This window comes from Stylophora pistillata, chromosome 7 (assembly GCF_964205215.1).
Source record: "Stylophora pistillata chromosome 7, jaStyPist1.2, whole genome shotgun sequence".
Taxonomy (NCBI): domain Eukaryota; kingdom Metazoa; phylum Cnidaria; class Anthozoa; order Scleractinia; family Pocilloporidae; genus Stylophora; species Stylophora pistillata.
Window position 1 is genome coordinate 33,694,839 of NC_142525.1, and position 24,828 is coordinate 33,719,666.

The window sequence follows — 24,828 nt, forward strand, 5'->3', positions numbered from 1 at the left end:
GAAATTTAGGGAATGTGAAACACTAACTCAAGTATGTCTGTGGAAAGACCGGAATCAGTTACTAAGAAAGGCATTCCTATATGTTTTCATCTTTTTCATTGTGACAGAACGTATAATCTGGATGTCGTTAGTAACTTGCTAGGCGCGGTCAATGAGAGATCCACGGGCCTAGACATACACTCGGAACAGAAGTACTTTCGTCTTCCTGAAATGTCCAAGTTGTGCGATACTTTAACGTCCGGACCAGCCATGGATTTTGCTATTTTTGCCGTCAACGCTAACGAATCACGGCTTCCCATGAATGAACAGAACGCTGGAATAGGTTACGGAAAGTTCTACAGGGTTCTATTAGAGGTAACAGGTCAGTAATGAAGAGGATGTGTTTAAGGCTTTAAAGTTTTTGTAAGATACAAATAATCATGAAAATAAAATTAAGTGGGCATGAGGTTTAACGGAAGGGAACGTAAGGAAGAACATAAAGGCTGTAATAAGGGAATTACGACACGGGGAAGAGCCGTGATTGCTGTTAACTGAATATAATGCTAAACTCATCAAAAAACCTTGCGCTTAATAGATTGTTACGTGACAACACGATTGCAATAGGAAGGTCTTTGAAACTTTGCTTTTCATTTTCTAAGGAAACTAGAAGACTTTATTTTCAAAATTCGAATCCCTCTTTAATAACCATATGAATTTTGATATTTGTTTCGAACATTTATGATTAACAATGGATCGATGTCGCTGCATTCGAATTCGAACCTTTCCACTGGTAATACATCGAAAAGCGAAGTTAAATAATTGTTAAAAAATTGTGGGAGGTATTGTGTCGAAAGACTCGACCTGTCTTGATATTTGTCTACCACTAGTACAGAAACTCAGGGGTAGGTGACGCGCTAAACAAACAGTTAGCGCGTTGATTCCAAGTCGAGAGATCCGTGCTCGTGACCTGGCCAGTGCATTGATTTGTGTTTGAGGACGGCTTCTCCACTCTCAAAGAGCCCCTCTCTCCACTCAGGGGTATACGTGGGTACTAGCGTGACGAAATGCCGAGAAGTAACTTGTAATGAACTAGCACTCTGTCCATCGGGAGTAACTACACTCGCCTTTTTATTTGCACGTGACATTGAATTTTCTACTTTGGATCGTTTCAGTTTTTATTCGTCCTTTTCCCCGCGACGTTCAACCTTAGGATGACATGACATGAATTCTACATAAAGAAGTAGTTTCTTTCTTATCATAACTGATAGGTGAACGAGTAATTGTGGTTATTGGTGCAGACGATAATTACAGGGATGCCGATGAAGAAGACAGATCACTCCTCTCACGCTGGGCTCGAAGAAAGGTGTCATCCCAGTTCAACGAAGAATTCATGAATGGAAGCAAGGGCTTAATTTTTTCTTGGAACAAAGCTCACAGAGTGATTCACGAAGAAGCTTTGTGACATTTCCTCAATCCCAGCAAGAAGGATCACAAATTTGTCTTACAGAAAAAAGATCAATCAGTAACATATTTCAAGTCCTCTGATCGGAAACAGGTGGTAACAGATGGAACTGTAGCAACTGTTACTGAGGTAGGATCTCATTTAAGCCCGGTTTCCATGTAATCGTCCCTGTCGCAACAGTCGTCTCTGTCGCTTCCCGGGGCGACAGAAGCGACAGACGCGACTGACGTGATCCTTGCGATAACTGGTTTCCATCAAATCGTATGTATCAGATCAAATAGTGGAAAGACTGGGACTAGTCACTTTTTACCGCAAAAACCAAAATAAAAATGGCGGCAGTCGATCGAAGAAGAAGATTTTTGGCGTATTTTTTGCTTCTCCGAAATGTTTTGCGAAGAAGAAGAGAGAGAGAACATCGAAGAAAGCATCGGTTTTGGGTTCAGCCTATATTCCAGAGGAGACAACGTCTTGGAATTTTCCATACATTCCTTCAAGAGATGAAAGACGATGATCGCGAGTGTTACTACAAGTAAGCTTGAGCTTTTAACCATTTTCAATTACTTGCTGTAATCAATCAGGTGCATCATGGGATATGTCGCATCGCTTCTGTCGCAAGGGTCGTTTTCACCGGTTTCCATAAAAAATATGCGATCGCTTCTAAGTCATTTCCGGTCATCTCAGTCGCAAGGATAGAACTCGAGTCTATCTCGGACGACTGATCGTTTCTTTCGCAATGATCGTCCCGGGTGATCGCAAGAGCGTTTCCATATGATCGTCCCTGTCGCTTCCAAGTATTTCAAGCGACAGAGACGACTGTTGCGATAGGGACGATTATATGGAAACCAGGCTTTAACGGTGGCTGTCAGAGCTAAATGGGTTGTTCTCGATAATTGGGAAAGACGTTTTCGATCTCTAGCCCCTTGACATCTTTTTGTAAAGTGGTTTCAGAAGTCTATTTACAACTGCTTCTGTTATCGCGAAAAAAGACTGAAAAGCGAAGTAAACTAAGTCTTCTTAATACGGGATAACTGCTTTCACGAATGAAAATAATTGGATTGACATGAGAACCTTTGCCGTTTTGACGCACAAAGCATCATTTTTTGTTTACTAAAGTTCAAATGGAGACTAAAAATCGACTAGATCGGGACAAGAGAATTGAAACTGTTGCGCTGAATTTTTTTAGAAAGATATTTTCAAGTATCGTTTGCTTGAGTACGTGTGTTCCTTTTCTTGTGTCACAGAGAGCTGGATCTCAAGTGAGCAAGAACACCATTGCATCAAACATTGAAGAAGGAGGGAACTACCTGAGAACGGAAAATAAGAAACCACCTGAGGGATGTGCATTAGGCGCTAGGCCTAAGCAGGACTTCAGTCTTGTACATCTTTTTTTCTCGCTATAGTAACGCTGAGACGCGTTACTATAACGAGAAAGCTATAGGCGTCAGCGGTAGGTTGAACCAGTTTCAGTTATTTTTCTCTTTGATATGGGGAGATTTGCAAAGAAAAATGATCCTTTAACCCCCTTTTTTTTCTTTTCGACCCCATCGTTGTCATGATGATGATCATTATCATTCGCATCCCAATCATCAACATCACGAAGATCAACATCGTTTTCCTTTACATTATAATTATTACTATTTGTTGCACGTTAGACCAAATTGAGCTCGGTCAATAGAAGGAAGTTTGTATTTCCTTTGCGTTGGTCAGGTATAAAGCTAGGAAAAAGGATGGAGGCAGCTTGCAGGGAATCCTTTGATTCCATTGACACAATTCCATTATCACCAGTGAAAAAGGTATTGATCCTTGGTCAGGACTAGTCTGATGTACGTTTAGTGAACGAATTGAGTAGTTATGGATACACCGATTTTGGCGGATTCCTGATAAATTTCTGATAATTTCCGTTTAATTCCCATAAAAAAAAATTTATTTAAATATTTTTTGAATTTTATTTAAATTTTTTTTGAATTTTTGTTAAATAAAAATTATCATAAAAAAAAATGATTTAAAGAAATAAAAAAAAAATATATATTTAAATAAAATCTTTACAGTAGTTCTACTACTGCTCGTTCGCTTCACTGAGGTTCAAAGCGTGTTTCATATTGCTTGAGTACTTTGGTCGATTGAAGGATTGGACACAGATCAATGATTGTCTCATCGATAAGCCTCACTTCATTGAGGAACGACGCACTGTCAAACGGTCTTCCTCTCAGATAAGACCGCAGTTCAGTCAAGATCTTCTCATATGTTGTAAAGGCAAATTTACTCATATCAATCTTTCTGTCAAACTTCTTCACATCGGTGAACGTCTTGAGAAGGAGACCAGTACCTGATATTGTAGCAAGTGGGATTGGATTCATGGTTATCCCACTTGCTATCCCTCCGATAACGATGAGCATGGTACTTCCCAGTTTACAGAGAAGACTCTTTCGTTTGAAGTTCTTGAAGATCTTTCTCGAACACCACCACTTCTTGTGATAGTGTTTGTAAAGAGCTTTGAGTTCATCGATCTTCTCATCTCCGATAGAGTAGTCGATGTGGTTAAAGTTGAAAATAGATACTTCAGTCATTTTATTATGAACACATCATAATAAAAAAAAAGTAATAAAAAATAATTAACTCTCAAAGGGGGCAGCATGCCCCTCGCAGCATCAGACAAGCTTTTGAATCTCGAAACAGGCATACGCCTTTCCAGAGAAATATGAGTCTAATAGTTGCATTCGAATCCTTGTGTTATCAGCTGCTATTTCAAAGATGCGATGTGCAATAACCTGGGTAAATGAGCCACCTTTCAAGAAAGATCGATCCAGTTCTGTCCAAGTGGTACCCCCGTCTTCACTTTTTTCTATTGTTAAGGTGCGACCATTCAGAATGAGATCGCTGTATACAATCTTATATATTCCTTTCTTCACGATTTTTAACACTCTTCCATTGTTGTGAATTGAGAAATAGTTTGTGTTATAACCCCCTCCAGAGGCAGGTGGATAACATACAATATCACTTAACGTTGACCCAAATCTTACATTCTTGTTGTTTTGATGAGCCATACTCTTCACAAAGGAAAACAACCTCTGTCTTGTCATCAACATACTTTTTCGTTACCGCTGAAGAAGCAACAGACGGTTCAAATTCGAGAGTAAGTTTAGAATTTATGTGCGCACCGCCACTAACAAAGCTGATCCAACTCGTCCAAACACTCTTCGGGATGCTGTTGTGATAACCCTTTGATCCATAGACTATCGCCCAGATGGGTAGGGTTTGATCGTATGACTGCCCAGATTTGTTTTTGATCACTACGTCAAACATCAAATAATTAGGTGTCGCGTTACTCCACTTAGTCATGTGAATCAAGGCGATGATGTGATTTTCAAATCGATTGCTACGCTGAGTTGAAATTGTTTCAACAGAAGATGTTGCTGTCAATGTCACAGAGTTCGGATCGACTTTACTCGATTGCCAACAGAGTTCACAGACGACAGTGTATTCTGCCCTATCCGCTGAATACATATTTACACCAAAACGTGATGAATAATAACCCTTGGAAGTGTCGAGACTTAAATCAAACGGTTTTGTTCTGGGATTCGTGGGGTACAGAACAACTTGGTCAGTGATCGTTTTGCCGGTGATGTCGTCTTCGTCAGAGAACTGACCGTTGCTGCTCATGATGTAAGAGAGGTCGTTACTAAGAGTGGAAGCTGACAAGTTGTGAGCCAATCGATCTTCGACAAACTTTCTGTTGACCAGTTCATCGTCAGCTGCGGCTGTATGACTAGAAGTGACTTTGTTTGAACCCATTGCAAGGTTACCTGTCATTGTACCACCTGCCTTGCTCAGCTTTGTGTCTACATACTTTTTGCTCACAGCTTCATCGTTATCTGAGAAGGTATCTGGAAGGTTTACGATTTTACGTTTACGCACGTCTAAAGTTTGCTTGTCGTTAAGGTTGCGAAAGCTTGGTATTCTCTTCTTTGTATTATCAACGTATACTTGAGTAGCATTGCTGAGGCAAGTAATATCAAGGAAACCTTGGAGATGTCTTTTCATTGCACCCGCTTCATATCGAGAGATGAGAGTGTTAGAGTTTTCGTAAGTAGCTTGTTGACTTGTAGTCATATTCAGGTAATTTTCTCTCTTTGTGTTAATCACATCTTTACCATTCATATCGAGGTTAGCCGTCATCTTCTGTGTACCATCCAATAGCATAACAGATGCTGTATCAGCTTTACCACTTAGTCCGTTCAAAACAGTTGATGAATCGGCCTTTTTCGCCAATTCGGTGTTGAGTTTATTCTCATTTACAGCAGCAGTACCGTTGAGCGGCTGATCGCTTAGACCCGTAACCTGGCGGTCTGCTCCATGTGTGCTTGTGAAAGTTATCGCCTTCTTCAGATCTGAAAGATCGGCGCTACCACCCGAACCAGCAGGCCCACGAGGACCCTGCGGTCCAGCAGGACCAGTATCACCTTTATCACCTTTATCACCTTTTACACCGACTAGTCCTGTATCTCCCTTTGGACCAACAGATCCTCTCAGTCCTTGCAGCCCTCTTGGCCCTCTTGGCCCTTGCAATCCTGTATCACCCTTTAATCCTTGCGGACCTTGTGACCCTACATCACCCTTTGGTCCTTGTGACCCTGTATCACCCTTTTGACCCGCAGGTCCTGTGTCTCCCTTTTGACCAGCAGGTCCTGTATCTCCCTTTCCCTGTCACGCAACTTTATCCGACGATGCAAATTCACGCCGTCGATTTAAAAAAAGGGTCGGGAAAAAAAATAAACCTAGTGATGTGAATTCACACCTTCGTATGTGAAACTTGGGTTCTTTCTTCGACGGTTTCAATAAGAACCATCGATTTATCCCCAAAGATAAGTGTTACTTTTGCTTTTACATTGTTGACACTTATCTCCAAAGATAAATGTCACTTTCGATTTTGCATTGTTGTCACTTATCTCCAAAGATAAGTATCGGCTTTCGATTTTGCATTGTTGACAAGTTAAAAAAAAAATATTCACAATAAACAAAAAAATGGTTAACATTCCAAAATTGACAACAGAATGTTCAAACGAAAATCGAAAGAGAAGAATGCCCGGTGTTGACTTTCTTGATGAAGAATACAGAATGTTGATAGCGGGTCCCAGTGGAAGTGGAAAGACAAACACACTCCTATATATGTTGAGAGAGCCGCTGGTAGTTTACCATCAGATTTACCTTTACACAAAAAATCCTCATCAAGAGATGTATCAAGATTTGCAAAAAATTATGCATCGACACTCGCAGAAACTTGGATATGATATTTTACACATAATGAATCCTAATGAGATTCTTGACACGTCTGAATATCCAGAAGGAAACAGAAAGGTTGTGATTTTTGACGATCTCCTCGCTGCTCCCAAAAACGTGCAGGAAAAGATCTTGACTCACTTTATTGACGGTAGACATCATTTGATTTCACCGATTTATCTGAGTCAATCTTATTACAGGACACCTTCCGACATCAGATTAAACTGCTCTAATTTGATTGTGTACGAACCTGTACAAAAGCGTCATCGCAGAATTATCGCAGATGATAACAGTTTTGATGTAGATTTGTTCTCAAGACTGAAACCATTCGACTTTCTTTTCATCGACAATGTGAAAAAAACATGCTGCAAAAATTTTGAGGAAAAAATATAGAAAATGTGAAAACAGTTGAAGACAATGTGTGATGAGTAAAAAATTTTTTATAATGTTTACACATTATAAAATGAAGAGTTATTGTGTTAAACAGAGAAAAAAGACCGAGTCCGTGCCTGGAAGTGAGAGGCATGAGATTGCAAAAAACGGTCGACCGATGATCAAATCAACATGTGCAGAGTGTGGTATTACAAAAGTGACTTTTGCTCAAAAAAGTAAACAAGGAAAAAAAAACAAGGGCGGATCATTGTTTGATGTAGGAAACAGCTATTCATTGGGAGAGATGGCTTTGAAAGGGTTGGCAAACATGGCTCAGCAAGGTGTTGCGAGAGCTGTCAAATCGGATTTTGCAAAAAACAAGTTCAAAAAGACGGCTGATAAATATCTCAATCAGGTTATTGACAGTTTTACCAATGATTTGAGTAAAAAGATAAGTGGGGGAAATGTTTATGACGTCAATCAAGTGTTACCAATGTCAATGTATGCTCCCGACGGTGTTAATGATCCGACACATCCTCTTTATGAAGGGGGGTCTTTCGATATTCACAAAGCCATTGGAAAACTGCCGAAACCGAAATCCGGTTGGACTCTTCCAGGTCACAAATACATGGGACCGTACAACAATCTTGAGCAACAGGTTCGATACGATCCAAAGACAGGAGAGATTCTCGAGATTTTTGATAAACCAACAGGACCGACTGACGCTGTCGCTATGCAACACGATGTTGATTACAGCGTCTGTGCGAATAAGAAGAATTCAAAAAAGTGTAAAAATGTTGCCGACCGCAAGATGGTTAAAGCTCTCGATGAGATTCCATTTTCTGAGAGACAGTGGGGTCATTGGGTTGCGAGAAACATTATCAACACAAAGCAAAAGCTCGGTCTGGGTGTGGGAAAAAAAAGATCAAAGCGTAAATCGAGGGGCTAGCCCTTTAAGATTGGAGAGGAAGGGGAGCTCGAGGGGCAGCATGCCTCTCGCAGGGTGGCAAGAAGAATTGGCAGACGAGTTGCACAAACCGGTGAGGCGAAACTTTAGAAAACGACGCGTTATTGTCAACGGAATCGATGAGATTTGGTGTTCCGATTTGGTGGAGATGCAAAAGTTTGCAAAGTGGAATAAAGGTTATCGTTACCTGTTGATGGTTTTGGATGTCTTTAGCAAATACGGCTGGATCGTTCCGTTGAAGAATAAAAAGGGTGAGAGTGTGGCGGAGGGTTTCGAGAAGATATTTACCGAGGGGCGGGTGCCGAAGAGACTCTGGATTGATAAAGGATCGGAGTATTACAACAGCCATGTTAAAGATCTGATGAAAGCCAAAGGTGTTGAGATGTATTCGACAGAGAATGAGGAAAAATCGTCTGTCTGTGAGAGGTGGAATCGAACGATCAAAACAGATATGTGGAAGCAGTTTACCATTCAAAACAATACACAATAGTTTGATATTCTGCCAAAGATTGTTGAAAAGTATAACAATCGAAAACATAGATCGATCGGTATGACACCGACAGAGGCTTCAAAGAAAAAGAATGAGAATGCTGTCTTTCTGAAACTCGAGGGGCTAGCCCCTCGAGCTCCCCCTAATGAGAAACCAAAGTTTGCGGTCGGTGATCACGTTCGAATCTCCAAATTCAAGCGAAAAGTGTTCGATAAAGGATTTACTCCGAATTGGACAGAGGAGATTTTCATCGTTGACGAGGTTCAATATTCCGACCCGATCACTTACAAGTTGAAGGATCTGCTCGGAGAAGAGATCAAAGGTTCATTCTACGAACAAGAGATGTTGAAAGCAAAGCAAGAGGTTTTCCGCATTGAAAAGGTTATTCGAAGGAGTAAAGGGAAAGCTCTTGTGAAGTGGAGTGGTTATCCAGAAAAATTTAACTCATGGATCGATGCGAGAGAGCTTCAGGGGGTATGAAATGATTTAAAGAGAAAAAAAAATTATATAAATGAATGATCTTAACAATTTAACAAAAATTGGGCTTACCAAACAAGCAAAGAATATGGGTCTAAGGAGATTTCACAATCTCAATAAAGCACAACTAATAGAGTTGATCAAAAACCCTCCAAAGATAGATTCAGTTCCAATACCTAAGATAGACGATCTTGATTCACTTCCAAGACCTGCACTGTTGGAAAGAGCGAAAGAGATCGGCTTGGTAGGTCGTCATAGACTAAAGAAAAAAAAAATTGGTTGATCACATCAAAAACCCTCCCAATAAAAAAGAAAGAGCTGCGAAGAGAAAAGTAATACTAAAGCTTGTTAGAGAGTCTGAGGAAGGGTTAGACTCGTCTCTCACTGCCTCTCAAGGAGAAGAACTTGTTTTTCCCTCAATGTATGCTGCTGCAAAACACTTTGACATAAACCCTGGAAAATTTGGTATGAAAATTCTTGGAAAAAAAGAAGAGATGAAGAAAACAATAGATATTGGTTGTGTGAAATACATAATTAGATTTGAATAGAAATCAATCTATGAAGTAATCTACAATCCTGACGGATTATAAATTATTGATAACTCATATTAATTTTTTTTCATTCATGTCCAATTGCGTGTGTGTTTACTTTGTCCGGAAGAATGATTCGCTTGTCATCATCGGCGGACAAGGCGACTTTGTTGATCTCTTCCATATACATCTCATGCTTTCGACTCCGTAACGTGTTCATTTTTCGAAGCTGAGGTCCACCGCCAAACAGACATCTCTTATAGTCATCGAAGCTGATGGTTCGCTCTACCACTCCTGTCTTTACCCCCTTACACTTCTTCTCTTCTTTTCCATCTTCAAACATTTTGTAGCTGTAAAGCTTCGCTCTCAGACCAACAAACTCTTCAATGATCTTTCCTCCAGCTTCATCCTTGAACTTTCCAATAACTTTCTTGTTTACCCCACTCGGTATTCCAGAAAAATGATCTTTCGAAATGTTGCTTGTGTCAAACAGACAGTTCACATCATCTTTTATATCTTTGTAAAAGTCATCAGTCTGAATCTCATAACAAAGAGAATCTGTGTCGGTGAAGAGAAGCTTTGCTCTATCATCTCCATACTTGGATTTGATGTAGTTGTAGTGAAAGTCGTACATCAATGTCTTACTGATATCGAGGATACTCATTCCGAGATAGAGAGGTTTGTTGAAGGTAACTTGCGTCTTTCTCATATGAATCGCACAGAGATTCTCGGAGAATATGGTACATTGTTTGAAGTTCACTTTATTTACCAACTTTGCTGCCTTCTCTTCTGAGTTGACAAGTCTCACATCAACTCGGTTCCGAATGTTTTCCATCGTCTTGCCATATACAGAATTGTTCATGAGCTTGAAAAAGTCTTTCTCGAAATCGTTGTCGGCCTTGGTTCTCAACTCTGTGTTCAAATCGATGTACTTTTTCATCCAAGGGCTCTCTTCAAACCTGATGACGCGGTGAATCTTTCCAATCTCCATTCCAAGAGATTTGTAAAGCTTCAGAGTCTCGTGATGAATGATGTACTTCTTCTTTTCGTTCAAGGTACAGACCAGCTTTTTTACTTTACCAATCAACAGATTTTCAGGAGCGAGGGGATAGTCGTTGAAGTGATCGTGTTGTTCATCTTTGACAGGAAGCAGATCAACCTCAAGAATGCAGGGAAAATTCTCCCATTTTCCAAAGTCTTTTTCATTAACCCATTTGAAACCACCTGTCGGCAGACTCTTACTCATTGCCCAACCGTAGAGGTTGTTTGCATCGAGATACGTGATAAACTTTGAAGGTTGGGCAGGGTCAAACCTCGCCCCCATGTATTTGTTGTTAGCTTGAGAATGTCTTGTTGAAATCATACTAATCCCTCCACGAATACCTTTCTCAAACATATGCAACATGTTGACATCACTCAACAACTCAAGCTCTATCTCAGTCATCTTGAGACATGCATCCCAAGCCAACCCAGGCGCTGTGTAGTACCAACAGGGGTCGAGATCGTAGTTCTCCTTGCAAACCTTTCGAAAGTTTTCAAAAACATCACACAACAATAGAACATCACCTTTATTGTAAAGATTGTGATAATCTCGCATCGTCTTCATTCCGAAGGTTTTCCACACTTTCAGCGCATGACAAGAGTCTTCTTCAGAGATACCCCTACCACTTAACACAGAGATGAAAGCTTCATTCGGTGGAAGTGCAGTCTCATCAAGCTTGTGGATAGAATCCAACCATTCATAAGGATAGACACCCTTTCTCTTCAACAGTTCAAGCTTCTCCCCATCAAAGTATCTTCCTGTATTCACTAAAGAGTCATCCTTTTTGACGAGGTTGTTGACAAGCTTGTCAAGAGAAGAGGCCATGAATTTGAAGCTGTCAATAAACCTCAACTCTCTCTTAACCTCAACGTCTTTTTCAACTGTTTTTTCACCATTGAATTCAGAGTTATTTTCTTTTATGAGATTCAACAACTCTTCTTTTTTGAGTTTTGACAATTTGGAAAGACCGAGTGATTCTGCCACTTCTTTCAGTTCTTTGCGATCCATCAGCTTCATTTTTTCTTTTGTAAAACTGGCGACTGTCACTTCTTTTGTAAAGCTAATGTACTTTTCTTCGTTGTTGGGAATGCAATTAATATCACCCTCTGAAACACCTAGATTTCTGACAAAGAGATGTGCGTCATAGTTTGCCAAGTTGTGAAAGATGACAGGAGTGAATTTTGACCGTCGGAATCTCAGGTTGCAGCTGTTATGTGCAGCTCCTCGAAATTTACCGGTGTAATGACAATGCTCACGAACTTTTTCATCCCCCTCCTTGAAATCTCCTTCGCATAACCAACAACACGTTGCATTTTCAAAGATTTCAACATCACTGTCTTCGAAGATCATCTCTTTTGGTGGATGGTTTTTGTATATTGTCTTAACCTCCTCTTCAAGCATGTCAACAAATATCTGTGCAACATCTTCATTCTCAGACAGTGCTGTGTATTCAACCAGTCTCGAATATCTATCGTCAAATGAGCATTTAACATAGTAGCAAAAACTCACCGGGATATGTTGCTGCTTCTTCTCTGTGTAACACTCTTTAGGATTCGGTTGAATGGAATGCAAAGGTTTGATGATCGATTCAAAATCGGCATAGATGACGAACGGCATGTCCATCTTCTTGTGGTGGTTTTTGAAAGAGAGAAAAGTTCCAGAAGGTGGCATCTTCTCTCTCACAGCCTCATGTTCTCTACAAAGTTCGCTGTGTGTGTCAAGAAGTTTCTGAGTTCCGAAATGATTGAGACATCTCTTACAGATAAACTTTTTATGTCCATATTTCGACAATTCACGCGATACGAGTCGACTCATAGATTTGATAAGACAGTAATGATGCTTTTCACCAGCAGAGATCAAAAGAAGATCAATATGGATCTTGCTACTCTCGACATTGCTCACTCTCAAGGGTTGGAGTCCTCTTTCATACATGAAGACGTTGACGGTAATACCTGGATTCAATATTTCAAAGCGGGTAATGTTCTTCACCCCCATCGGAAACTCAATTCCGTCCCATTTCAATTTCTCTGCCTGCTTTCTCAAAATCTTTGTGATACACTCTTGGTCTTTTTTCACAGGATTCAATGCTCTCGTGACACACCATTTGAAACATTCATCATCCTCATTCTTCATGTTTATGATAGCCTTCTTATTTGCGAGATATGGTGACAGCTTAATGTATGAAGAACCTCTCAAAGGAGTGTATTTCACCGTGTGCAAATCCAACCCCGCAATCGAATGGATAACCCAACCGCTTCCCTCTCTTTGAAATTTAGCCAAGCTCTCCATCATTTTGTCAACACCCTTCTGATAAAGCTCTTCTCGATCGGTCTCTTGAAAGACAATCTCCATGAATGATTTAAAATACGCAAGCTTTAGCACAGTCTCGCCCGTCGCAATGTTTGTCTTTGACATATTACACCTCAGAACGAGCACCATCTTGATATTTTTCTGCGTTAATAGAAAGTCGATAACGATCGGTTTTACAGCTCGAAGAAAGTCCAATGCTCCATAACCTCCCACCCCATCAATCGTGTACATTTTTGCGAATTGTCTCAATGAAGACTTGCTCTCAACAAGTGTGAAACGGTGCTGATCTCTTTGTTCGTAAAGTTTAGCGATGTACGCTTTGAAATCTTTCAACTTGTCATCAACCACAACTCTCGGCGCATCCATCTCTTTCAACCATTGCCCCCAATCTTCTACCCCCCTTTTTTCCCCATTCAACAACCTTCTCAATCTTTTTCACTAGCAAAGCTGGTTTTGGCGGTTTCAAGATTTTCTGCCCCTTTGGAATCTCATGTTTAGGAATCGGATCATCGAGCAGAGACCCTCCTGCTCTCTCCGCAACTTCCTCCTCAATAAAATTAACAATTCCTCTTGGTCTCGACCGCTCGATAAACACAATGAGTTCTGCTTTTCTCAAACGTGAATAACCTCTCAACCCGAGGTGTTTTGCGAGTGCTTTCAACTGAAGCACTGTTTGTGAATTCATTTTTATCATAGTAAAGATTTTATTTAAATATATATATATTTTTTTATTTCTTTAAATCATTTTTTTTTTATGATAATTTTTATTTAACAAAAATTCAAAATAAATTTAAATAAAATTCAAAAAATATTTAAATAAAATTTTTTTTTTATGGGAATTAAACGGAAATTATCAGAAATTTATCAGGAATCCGCCAAAATCGGTGTATCCATAACTACTGAATTGTTTGCCGATGATGTTCTTAGCAAGGTTTGTATCCTCAGCGGTTCCTCTGATGATCTCGGGAGTGATTCATCAATCTTCACTGGCCCTTTAAAATCTTGCTTCATTGTTGTGGAAGCCAGAATCCTGAAGGATGAGCTGCAATTCAAATCACAAACAAAATCATACAAATCCATGTTGGAATCGGCGAAACGAAATGTAGGTTAGAATATCTTCTAAAAGCATGCATCCTGATTGGTTTCAAGGGAACGTCATAATACAGCTCCCATTTAAACTAGCTTTAAGCTGAGCTATGCCAGCCTGCCCAAACATCGCAAATACATACAATACATAACATTGTCATCAGCTTTTCTTTGGCACAACCACTATACCCTGCTGCACGGGGCATGGAGGAAGCGGTGGTGCCCAAAAACTAAAATACATAACACACATAATTAAAAACACATCATAAGTGTTAAACATTAGATGGCGACTGACTGAAAATTGGGATTTGAAGTTCTACAAACATTGCTATATGCTCCACAGACTACTGCAAGACCAACCAGTCATTCTAACCATGAAAACTGAGTTTACAAAGATCGAGGGTTTGCCTGTTTATCAGGATATTTTTCTATGTGCTGTTGTGACGAATTGTTCAATTTGGATTTCAGACTGAAAAATTGTCGTAATTATCAGTGACCGTGACAGCAACATGTCACTAAATGAAGAAAACTTTATTACATCAAGAATCAAAAAACTTCTCGACGACAAGGGCGTTATCTTTTGGCGGAAGGGGAACAACCCGCAAAAACAAACTCCTGGACACTCGTAGTCGTTTAGACGGAGAAGACCTCAAAAAGATAATGATTGTGCAGCAGTCACTGTATCGGTTGAAAGCAAGGCACATCATTTATGCCCCGATGACTTTACCCTCCTTTTAAAGGCCCGCCTATGTTATGGTGAGATTTCTCTTCAAGATGAAAATGAGAAGTTCGACGACGATAAGCTTCCGCCAGAGATCAAGAGAAGTTTGAGGGAAAATGGCAATCGACTGCCGATGCCGAATTGCTTGTTTTTCGGGAGAATAGAACTGGTGACTATCGCACCATTGTTAATTCCGTTGCAATTTCCCCAGTAGGTAAGGTGAACGAGATGTACTTCACAACTTGAGGGAATTCCTTTCGTCGGTTGTAAGAAATGTAACTGAGAACACTATAGTTCATTACGTTTGATGCACGATCCTCGCAGTAGAGAGCGCTATTTATGCAATAGCAAAAATCAGACCTGAAAAAAATCAGGCCTGTACGGGATTCGAACCACTGACCTCTGCGATACTAGTGCAGCGCTCTACCAATTGAGCTAACAAGCCAACTGGGAGCAGGCCGTTAAGTTGATTCGTAATAAACCCGTGATGATTAATCAGATACGATGAATATATGAGGTTCATATATTTTGAACTGCTGTTATAGATATGTTTGATGCACGATCCTCGCAGTAGAGAGCGCTATTTATGCAGTAGCGAAAATCAGACCTGAAAAAAATCAGGCCTGTACGGGATTCGAACCACTGACCTCTGCGATACTAGTGCAGCGCTCTACCAATTGAGCTAACAAGCCAATTGGGAGCAGGCCGTTAAGTTGATTCGTAATAAACCCGTGATGATAAATCAGATACGATGAATATATGAGGTTCATATATTTTGAACTGCTGTTATGGATATGTTTGATGCACGATCCTCGCAGTAGAGAGCGCTATTTATGCAGTAGCGAAAATCAGACCTGAAAAAAATCAGGCCTGTACGGGATTCGAACCACTGACCTCTGCGATACTAGTGCAGCGCTCTACCAATTGAGCTAACAAGCCAACTGGGAGCAGGCCGTTAAGTTGATTCGTAATAAACCTGTGATGATAAATCAGACACGATGAATATATAAAGTTCATATATTTTGAACTGCAGTTACAGATACTTTTGATGCACGATCCTCGCAATAGAAGTTTATTACGAATCAACTTAACGGCCTGCTCCCAGTTGGCTTGTTAGTTCAATTGGTAGAGCGCTGCACTAATATCGTAGAGGTCAGTGGTTCGAATCTCGTACATGCCTGACTTTTTTCAGGTCTGATTTTCGCTATTGCATAAATAGCGCTCTCTACTGCGAGGATCGTGTATCAAACGTATCTAGAACCGCAGTTCAAAATATATGAACTTCATATATTCATCGTAACTATAGTTCATGTGATTTACAAAGTGTAAAAGAGTAGCATTCATTGGTGCCTTTAAGTCTAAAGGTTGAATGCCATCAATATTACAGCATAATTAGTTCAGTTTTCCTATCATGCATGTAAATGTACTCGAGGTCATGAATGCATGAGGTCACGTTTCACAATTTTTTAAGAAAATATAAAAAAAATGTTTTCATTTTGTCATATTTCCTTTAATTCTACGGGAATTTTCCCCAGTTTAGTTAAAAATTCTTAAGTGGCGAGCGTCTTTGATCACGTCGTTCCACCAACGGAGCCATTTTCCACAACTGAATTTCTCACCTTTTAGAGCACATTGGAAACTATATAATTCTTTTGAAGTTATTTGGTTTCGAAGGTCAAAACAAAGTGTTGATACACACAGGTTACTACAACTTTAAAATGAAAAGAGCCGCCGACTTGACCTTAATGTCTCAAGGGTCATTTTGGCCCCCCTTGGGTAGTTTTGGACTGACTAATCGAGCTAAAACAGGTTGGAGAGGAACCATCTAGACTCCCCTCCAAACTATGAATTGGCCTTAACGAATTCTAGTTCGAATATTTTTTATAAAATTTGGCCCTTTCACGAGCCAAATGGAAATGGCCAATTTAGCCCCAACAAGGTTTTGTGTCCCGAAGCGACTCGGCTAATCATTGCTCGGCGTTCGTCGGATATGATAAATTACACTCTCAAATGTTGCACTTAAGAAGTTATAAGTTATTTCTTGACTTCATTCGCATGCAGTTTCTTCAGTGAACTCCGAAAGGACGTGTAAGAGTATAAAGACAGCTTTATAACACATTTCATTGGAATTATACATGCCAAAACTCGACCGCTTTATTTATCTCCACTAGTATCGTATCTCACAGAAAGAACGGTTTTGATAGCCAAGATAGATCTGCTTTGCATTGCTAAAGATGGGTATGAGCTCATCATCATCATTAGTCTTCTTCGCGCTCTGTTGCGCATAAGGCCTTGATACTTCTCTTCCATCGGTCCCGGCCTCTTGCAATAATCCTCGCTTCTTCCCACGACTTCCAACCTGCCTCACTTCTTTCCTTTTCAATCGATCGCCTCCAAGTTGTTTTGGGCGTGGCCACCTTTCTCTTACCGTCTGGTGACCATGTGAGGGCTATTACGCAGTGGTGGTCTTGCGGCATCCTCAATACATGATACATGTCCAAGAAACTTCCACCTCCTTCTCGTGACTTCTATGCTCATCGGCGCGGATCCGGTTTCTTTTTGTAATTCCTCCTTTGAAATGATGTACGGCCAAAATATACTTTGAATTCTCTTCGGGCACTGGTACTGAAAGGAATCAAGTTTCTCGTAATCTTTAGCATTTGTCTTCCATGTTTCACTTCCATACAAAAGGATCGGTTTCACGAGGGTGTTCCATAGCTTAATCTTGGTCTTCTTACTATATTGCTTGGAGCTCCACACTTTTCTCAACTTCCTGAATGCTGTCTTGGCCTTACAAAGTCTGCTTTCTATGTCCTTATCTGCTCCCCCATCCGCACTTACATATGCTCCAATTTAAGTGAAGTAGTTTGTTTCCTGGATGTCTTGACCGTTTTGGAATTTGATCGAGTTGTTGTTCTTGCAATTAATTTTCAGTATGCGTGTTTTCGATTTGCTAATGTTGAATCCCACTCTCTGAGCTGCCTCTGTTAGCTTATCTGTCTTCTTTTGCATCTGTCCGTGATTGGTTGAGATCAGAGCAGTATCATCCGCGTAGTCTAGGTCTTCTACCTGACCGGTGAATTTCCATCTGATGCCTGTCTTTGCTAGCTTGGTTGTCTCTCGCATTATCCAGTCGATGGCGAGGAGGAATAAGAAGCCTGACATTACAAAACCTTGCTTGACGCCAGTTTTTACTTGTAACCATTCGGATGCTTGACCTCCACCAAAGACTGCAGATTTGGAATCTTGGTAAAGGAGTTGGATTATTCCGATGAGTTTACTCGGTATTCCATATAGCTTCATAATATCCCAAAGGCTGTTCCTATGTAACGAATGAAATACTTTCTCGAAGTCGATGAAGTTCATGATCAGGGAAGCCTGCCATTCATGTGTCTGTTCGATAATGTCGCGTAGTATGAATGTCTGTTCGGTGGTACTTCATCCTTGGCGAAATCCAGCTTATTCTTGACGTATCTGCGGTCTTTCCTTACACTTAGATAGCACGGAAAGCCGTAAAACTCTTGAACAAAAGCTCATCTTTCAAACCCACAGGGATCAACGAACGCTTTTCATTCCACTAATTTATTCGTGTTTTTCTCGTTGCCATGTTCCCACTAATAAAGTAACTCCATTCTCTGCCTTTAAAAGCACACACAACCCACAATTCCCCTATTCGCTCCGACGAAGGGCTAACGCTCGAAACGTCAGCCTTGTAATCGTTACGGTGGCCAATTTACCATTTCAACTTTGTTGATATATCCAAACTATTTCGTTTTCAATTTACCATATGATTTCAACTTTGTTGATATATCCAAATTATTTCGTTACCCCCACCGACGCAGCCCCAAACAGTTTCTTTCGAAACTATCAGCCTTTGTTCTTGACGTAGTTTCGCATCTATTCCTTGCTTCATGCGCTCCTTGAGAATTTTGCCTAGGACTTTGCTCGCAATAATGCGTAAGGCTATACCTCGCCAGTTGGTACAGTCCCTTAGGTTTCCTTTCTTGGGTAGCTTGATGATTAAGCCTTTTAACCATTCTAAGGGGGCTCGTTCTTCTTCCCGTATTAATTGAATTATTCTGTGTAGCTTTTGGGTGGATATTTCTAGGTCTGCTTTGAGAAGCTCTGCTACTATGTTGTCGACGCCGCCTGCTTTTCCGTTCTTTAGTGATCTAATTCCTTGTCTAACTTCGTCTTTGCTGATGGGCTCTGTAATGATTTCTTCTATTTCTGGGATATGTGCGTTAATCATCGATGGGTTTGTTGGGGCTTCGCGGTTCAGGATCTCTTCCAAGTATTCTTTCCAGCGGGTTAATCTGGCTGAGTCTTCGGTAATGGTTTTCCCCTCTTTGTCGTTAATGGTGGTGGAGTTGTATGGCTTGTCATTGCAGATAGATTTAGTTATCTCGTATAAAGTTTTCATGTTACCCATGTCCGCTGCTTTTTGTGCATCACCCATTCGGTCGTTTAGCTATTTCCGTTTGTCTTCTTTGAGGTTCTTCTTAACTTGTTTGTCTTTAATCTTATATTTTGCCCGGAGTTGATTTTGGATCCTCTTTGACTTTGCGTTTTCCATTTGGATCTTCAGGTGTTTTCTCTCTTCGATCGTTGACCAAGAGGCTTGACTGATCCATGGTTTGCTGTTTTTCTTTTTCTTACCTACTAGTATTTTTTCTGCCGTGTTGTTATAAGCTTTGTTGAAGTGGGACCACTTAGTATCGATATCATGTTCATGTTCCTCTTCCTATTCCTCTTCATTGTCATCAATTGACTCGAGGACTGAAAACTGGTTGCGAAGTTCTATTGAAAATGCTTTCCTAATTGACTTGTTCTGTAGTTTACAATTGTCATACTTAGTCCTTGTGCTGGTAGGCCTGGTGATTTTCTTTAGCTTGCGCTTTACCTTGGTTCTAATCAGTTGGTGATCTGATCCGACGTCTGCGCCTCTCAAGACCCTTGTGTCTTGAACTGATCTTCTAAGCTGCTGGTTTACTAGTACATGACCGATCTGGCTCTGTGTTCTTCCATCAGGGGACGTCCAGATGTTCAATTTTGTGGATTTCTTTGTGGGTAAATAGTGCTCCTGTGATAATAAGGCTGTTCATCTCGCAGAAGTTGGTGAGCCTTTCACCAATGTTGTTTATCGCTCCTGTTCCTTCTTTTCCCATAATTATTTCCCTATTTCTGTTACATGATCCGACTTTTGCGTTCATGTCTCCGGTTACCAGCAGGAGATAGTGTTTAGCTACTTTCTCAACAATACTTTGTAGTTGTTCGTAAAACTGCTCCTTGTCTTCGTCTTCTGCGTCAATATACGTGCATATATCGTCAATATACGTGCATATATCGTCAATATATACGTGCATATACGTGCATATATCGTCAATATACGTGCATATATCGTCAATATTGGTGCATATACGTGGATAATGGTAAGTTTGATGAATTTTAAATAAAATCGTGCCATAATTATGTGATCGTTTACAGGCTTCCACTCCAGCAAGGTTGATTCTGCTTGTTTCGACATCATAATTGCCGCACCACCTCGGTGTATACCATCTTCTCTCCCTGAGTAGATAACAGTCTCTCCTGTAGTTAACATTAGCTTACCCGAATCCGTCCATCTGCACTCGCTGATGCCCAGGATGTCTACGTTGTATTCTCTGATCACGTGCACAATCTGTGCAACTTTTTCAACTGCATACATCGTTTGTACATTCCAGTTTCCGACGGTAACAAATTCCTTGGGTTTCAGAAGTAACTCTGTCGATCGGGGGGCTTCTTCTGTAGAGCTTTCACCCTCCAATGTCATCCGGCGCTGGTATTCCGTAAACAACAGATCACTGACGTGGGGTACCTGGTCAGTCTCTTCATTCTTCCCTTTCTGCCCTTGCATTCTTTTAAAAGTATTTCCGGTTTCAGTGATAATAATTTTTTTACGGGGAAGAGATATTAGCCCTTTGCCCAACCTCCAACCTGGAGGGCCAGGTGTTGCAACTAGTCAGGCCTCTCACTTGGAACTTGCCCAACATGGTTGAACCTACCAGTGACCAAAGTCACCGCTGGTATAGCCTCCAAGATCATTAAGACACGCAGACCTCCCCACCACTAGCAGACGCAACACTTAGGGAGGGGGACACTACTTTTCATTTCCAAAAGAGCGCTTGAAGTAAAAGACAATTATGGCAATGTACACGCAGAAACGCTAGGCTACTGAGCTGGTTTTAAATCTCAGCGGTTTCACGACTTATGTCATGTGATCTTATTTGGGCGTTGGGAGTGAGATGACGGTCACAGCTACAAAGCTGAATAACGTACACGCATGCGCTAGATTTTGCCGCGGAAGCACGGATTTGAGTTGTTCGCATGAATGATTTCCTTCGATGTGTCGTTTTCCTTGCCGCTTTTTTTTTTTATAGAACAACCTCGAAAAACTTGGTACACCCCCTAAAAATTTTCAAAAGTTAATTTTCTCGTTAAAACCTCTGGAAATAGGAAAATGCCTTGGACGAAATCAGAGTTCCTCAGTTTTAAAAGTCAGCCCATATTTTTTTCCGCTAATTTCGCTAAATTATAGACCTAGGATACCTGAGCCCGCGTTGTTGATCGCAACCCACTGACTGACCTTGAATTTCAATTCTTAGCGATAGGCGGCTACAAACTTGCGTGAATATTACCAATTCCTGTCATGTGTCAGGAACACTTAGTAGTCTCTTTCGGGTTCCGCTGACTTATTACCACGGTCATAATTTGCGCTCAGGCTCACAATCGTGTCAAGCCTCTTCTGGCAAATGCCAAAGATTTAATGATTTTGTAACTGTCAAATTTCAAAATGTATGTCGTAACCGCCCCCTGTAATTCAGTTGTTACTGCAATAGGGTTGAATAAACGATTGATTGATTGATTGATTGATTGACGTAGCATTTCATTATTTAGCTCTGTCGGTTACAGCTCGATGAAGATGGACTCATTGAGACTCTTCTGACATTTTGTATGTCTATCTCTTAGTTTTTCTCCACTTAGATTGGAATTTTGGCTCTTTTGTCTTTTATTATGCAGTATCTGACACTTTGAGTGTTTCTACTACGTCAATCGATTTTGGAAACACGAGCTATCGTGATGATATCGATGTTATTATTACATCGAGACCGAACTGGCAAAGAGCCCATCGTCCAAGATTCTTTTCTGTACAGATAAGGCACCAATATTGTGCAGTGTTGATGTGAGTTCATACAGAACTCACGAGTAACAGAAACTAATTAGCCAGGATTATTTAAACATACTGTTTCCTATGCATGGAGGCTACATGGGTTAACGTTCTTTTTCTGCCATTATGTGTTTACCTGTCATAGATTTAAAATGATTTGGAGAAAAACTTTTGGTAACCTGATTAAATGGTCTTTCTTTTGTCTTCAGTGAGGTGTGTGCCATAATATGTCCATATGCTTCCCAATGGGATCGACTTTTTATTATCAAGATAATCTTGTTTCTTTTCAAAGGCTTAAGTTGTTCATTTACTTAACTATAGCCTTTCTCCCTCTATACTACACAAGGTTATGAATATCTCTTGGGTACATGCATTTGAAGAGTTAGATGACTTACATGCTGTTTTCTGCTTTACCTAAAAACAGCTTAAAGCCGGATACTTGATGAAGATGGGATTGGTGACGGGGGCAGGCGAAGGGTGTCGCTGGAAGCCCTCAGTCAAGTACCTGCACGTTAGGCGACCTCAGTGTGATGGCCGTTTTGTTGCAGATCGTGTCCTACTGTTGTGACGGAGCAACCGTTTTTACGGGTAGCCTGCTCCCCCCTCTCCGGGGAAGGGTCCAGAAAAAGTGACTTAAAAAGCTTGTCCTTAAGAATAGCCTGCTGGTTCGCCACTATCAGCTGGCCACCCATCTAAATGCGGCAGAAGATATAGTTCAATTAATTTTACTCTTGGTGCATGGAATGTTCGCACTCTGTTGGACAGCGGCAATAGTATTGAAATAGTATGGGTTAACGCCTCCCGGCCAGGTCAATTGGAAGAGCGCCGGACTGTTGTACGGGAGGTCGTGAGTTCAAATCCGGCCGGACCAACACTCAGGGTCTTTAATTAACTGAGAAGAAAGTGCTGCCTTTGTAATGATAACTGCAAATGGTTAGACTTTCAAGTCTTCTCGGATAGGGACGATAAATGGAGGTCCCGTCTCCGGCAGGGCTGGGGTAGGAGACGTTAATTTCCCACACACGAGATTACTGTGTAATGAATGTCCTCCACCGGAGTGGGATGGGTGGGTAATAAAGGGGTGAGGTGTCAACTGGAACGAAAGTTCTGTTCCTTTCTCCTGCCATTCCTGTGGCGAACAAATTAAACTTAAAAAAAAAATTAAAAAGAAAGAAAGAAGGATCGCTGTCATTGCACGTGTACTGCATAAGCATTGCATCGATGTGGCAGCCTTAAGTGAAACGCGACTTGCTAACGAATCGCAGCTCACTGAATCTGGTGCTGGTTATACTTTCTACTGGATTGGCAAATCAGACTCACAATCCCGTCAATCGGGTGTTGGCTTTGCGATCAAAACATCATTAAATAGTCACCGAGTCGGTCTTCCCCAAGGCATAATGATAGGCTAATGTCTATACGCTTTCGCCTTTCGAAACGTAACTACGCAACCATCATTAGCGCGTATGCTCCAATAATGACTTATCCTGATGAGATAAAGGAGGAATTCTATGAAATCCTGTCAAGGACTATAAGATCTTTTCCTCCTAAAGATGAACTTATCCTGCTAGCTGATTTCAATGCAAGAGTTGGGCGTGATCATGACATTTGGGGAAAAGTCCTTGGTCATCACGGTGTAGGCAAGACAAACTCCAATGGAATGCTTCTCCTGGGTCTCTGTGCTGCGAACGAGCTTGTGATCACAAATACCATTTTTCAGCAGAAGGACTCCCTGAAAGCAACCTGTATGCATCCCAGATCACAACACTGGCATTTACTAGATTATGCTACCATAAGGCAACGGGACTTGGCGGATATACATCTCACGCGGTCAGTGCGATCATCTACCGCATGGTCCGATCATCGCCTTGTGAGAGTTAAATCCTCTCTCCGCCTATTGGCGAAGATTCATCATAAATCAAGATTGAAGACACCTCGTCTAGACGTGCGTAGGTTGAAGGCAGATGAAAAATGTGCGCTCCTTCGGAAGAACATCAAGGCTGAGGTTGAAGGTATGGCAGCTGAACATGAAGAGGCGATGGATGTAGAACGTTTATGGAACGTTGTAAGAGAAGGTATCAGCAAAGCTGCTATAGCTTCATTGGGACTCCAGCGGCGAAAGCATCAAGATTGGTTTGATGAAAACGATGTGCAGATAGGGTCAGTTCTATCAGACCTGTAACAAAAACATCTAGATTGGCTCTCTGACAAGCTGAATCAAGCAAAGAAGGAGAACTATCAAAATGTGCAATCTGCAGCACAGGCAAAGATCAGGAGAATGAAAGACAAATGGTGGAAGGAAAAAGCTAGACTGATGCAGAGTGCGGCAAACAAGAACGATATGCGTACTTTCTATAAGAAGCTAAAAGCTATCCATGGTCCTTGCTTTAAAGGCATGCCGGCTGTTCGTAGCTCGGACGGGCGCATCATTCTCAATGATCCTACGCGTATCAAAGAGAGATGGGCTGAACACTTTGAACAACTGCTAAACCGTCCATTCCACATAGCAAATGCAGTGCTTGACGATCTACCAAGCAGACCAACGCTTGAATGCCTGAGTTTACCGATAACGCTCGATGAAGTCACAAATGCCATCAGTGTGCTTAAAAATGGTAAAGCATCTGGATGCGATTCCATTCCACCCGAAGTCTTTAAGTATGGTGGCCCCTATCTAGCTGAAGGACTACAGTAGCTGTTTTCCGTTATATGGACAAAAGAGGTCGTTCCACAAGATTTCAAGGATGCGAAAATCATTTATTTGTATAAAAGCAAGGACGAACGAGCGGACTGCAACAATCATCGTGGCATCTCGCTGTTGTGTATTGCTGGAAAAATCTTAGCACGTATAATAGTGAGACGGGCAACTGCTTTGGCGGAGGAAGTGAACCCTGAAAGCCAATATGGATATAGG

The 24,828-nt window shown here is 41.0% G+C and overlaps 2 protein-coding genes and 1 pseudogene across 3 annotated transcripts; 2 read left to right on the forward strand and 1 right to left on the reverse strand.

The window, feature by feature from the left end:
• Positions 1–33: 33 nt before the first annotated feature.
• On the forward strand, positions 34–15,770 carry LOC148727532 (uncharacterized; annotated as a pseudogene). The gene is made up of 6 exons (XR_015989523.1): positions 34–361; positions 1,248–1,570; positions 2,683–2,888; positions 3,149–3,278; positions 13,807–14,012; positions 14,461–15,770. The product of XR_015989523.1 is annotated as an uncharacterized LOC148727532 (transcript).
• Positions 9,643–13,272, reverse strand: LOC111344644 (uncharacterized). The gene has a single exon (XM_022951887.1). The coding sequence runs from the start codon at positions 13,270–13,272 to the stop codon at positions 9,643–9,645; it is 3,630 nt and encodes a 1,209-aa protein (XP_022807622.1).
• Positions 15,771–23,394: 7,624 nt separating the features above from the next.
• On the forward strand, positions 23,395–24,099 carry LOC148727533 (protein CFDP2-like). The gene has a single exon (XM_088726495.1). It carries the CDS (start codon positions 23,395–23,397, stop codon positions 24,097–24,099), a length of 705 nt encoding a protein of 234 aa, XP_088582621.1.
• The last annotated feature ends 729 nt before the right edge of the window (positions 24,100–24,828 follow it).

Coding starts and splice junctions, on each gene's coding strand:
- LOC148727533 (XM_088726495.1), top strand. CDS start 23,395: ATGACTTATCCTGATGAGATAAAGGAGGAATTCTATGAAATCCTGTCA.
- LOC111344644 (XM_022951887.1), bottom strand. CDS start 13,272: ATGGATGCGCCGAGAGTTGTGGTTGATGACAAGTTGAAAGATTTCAAA.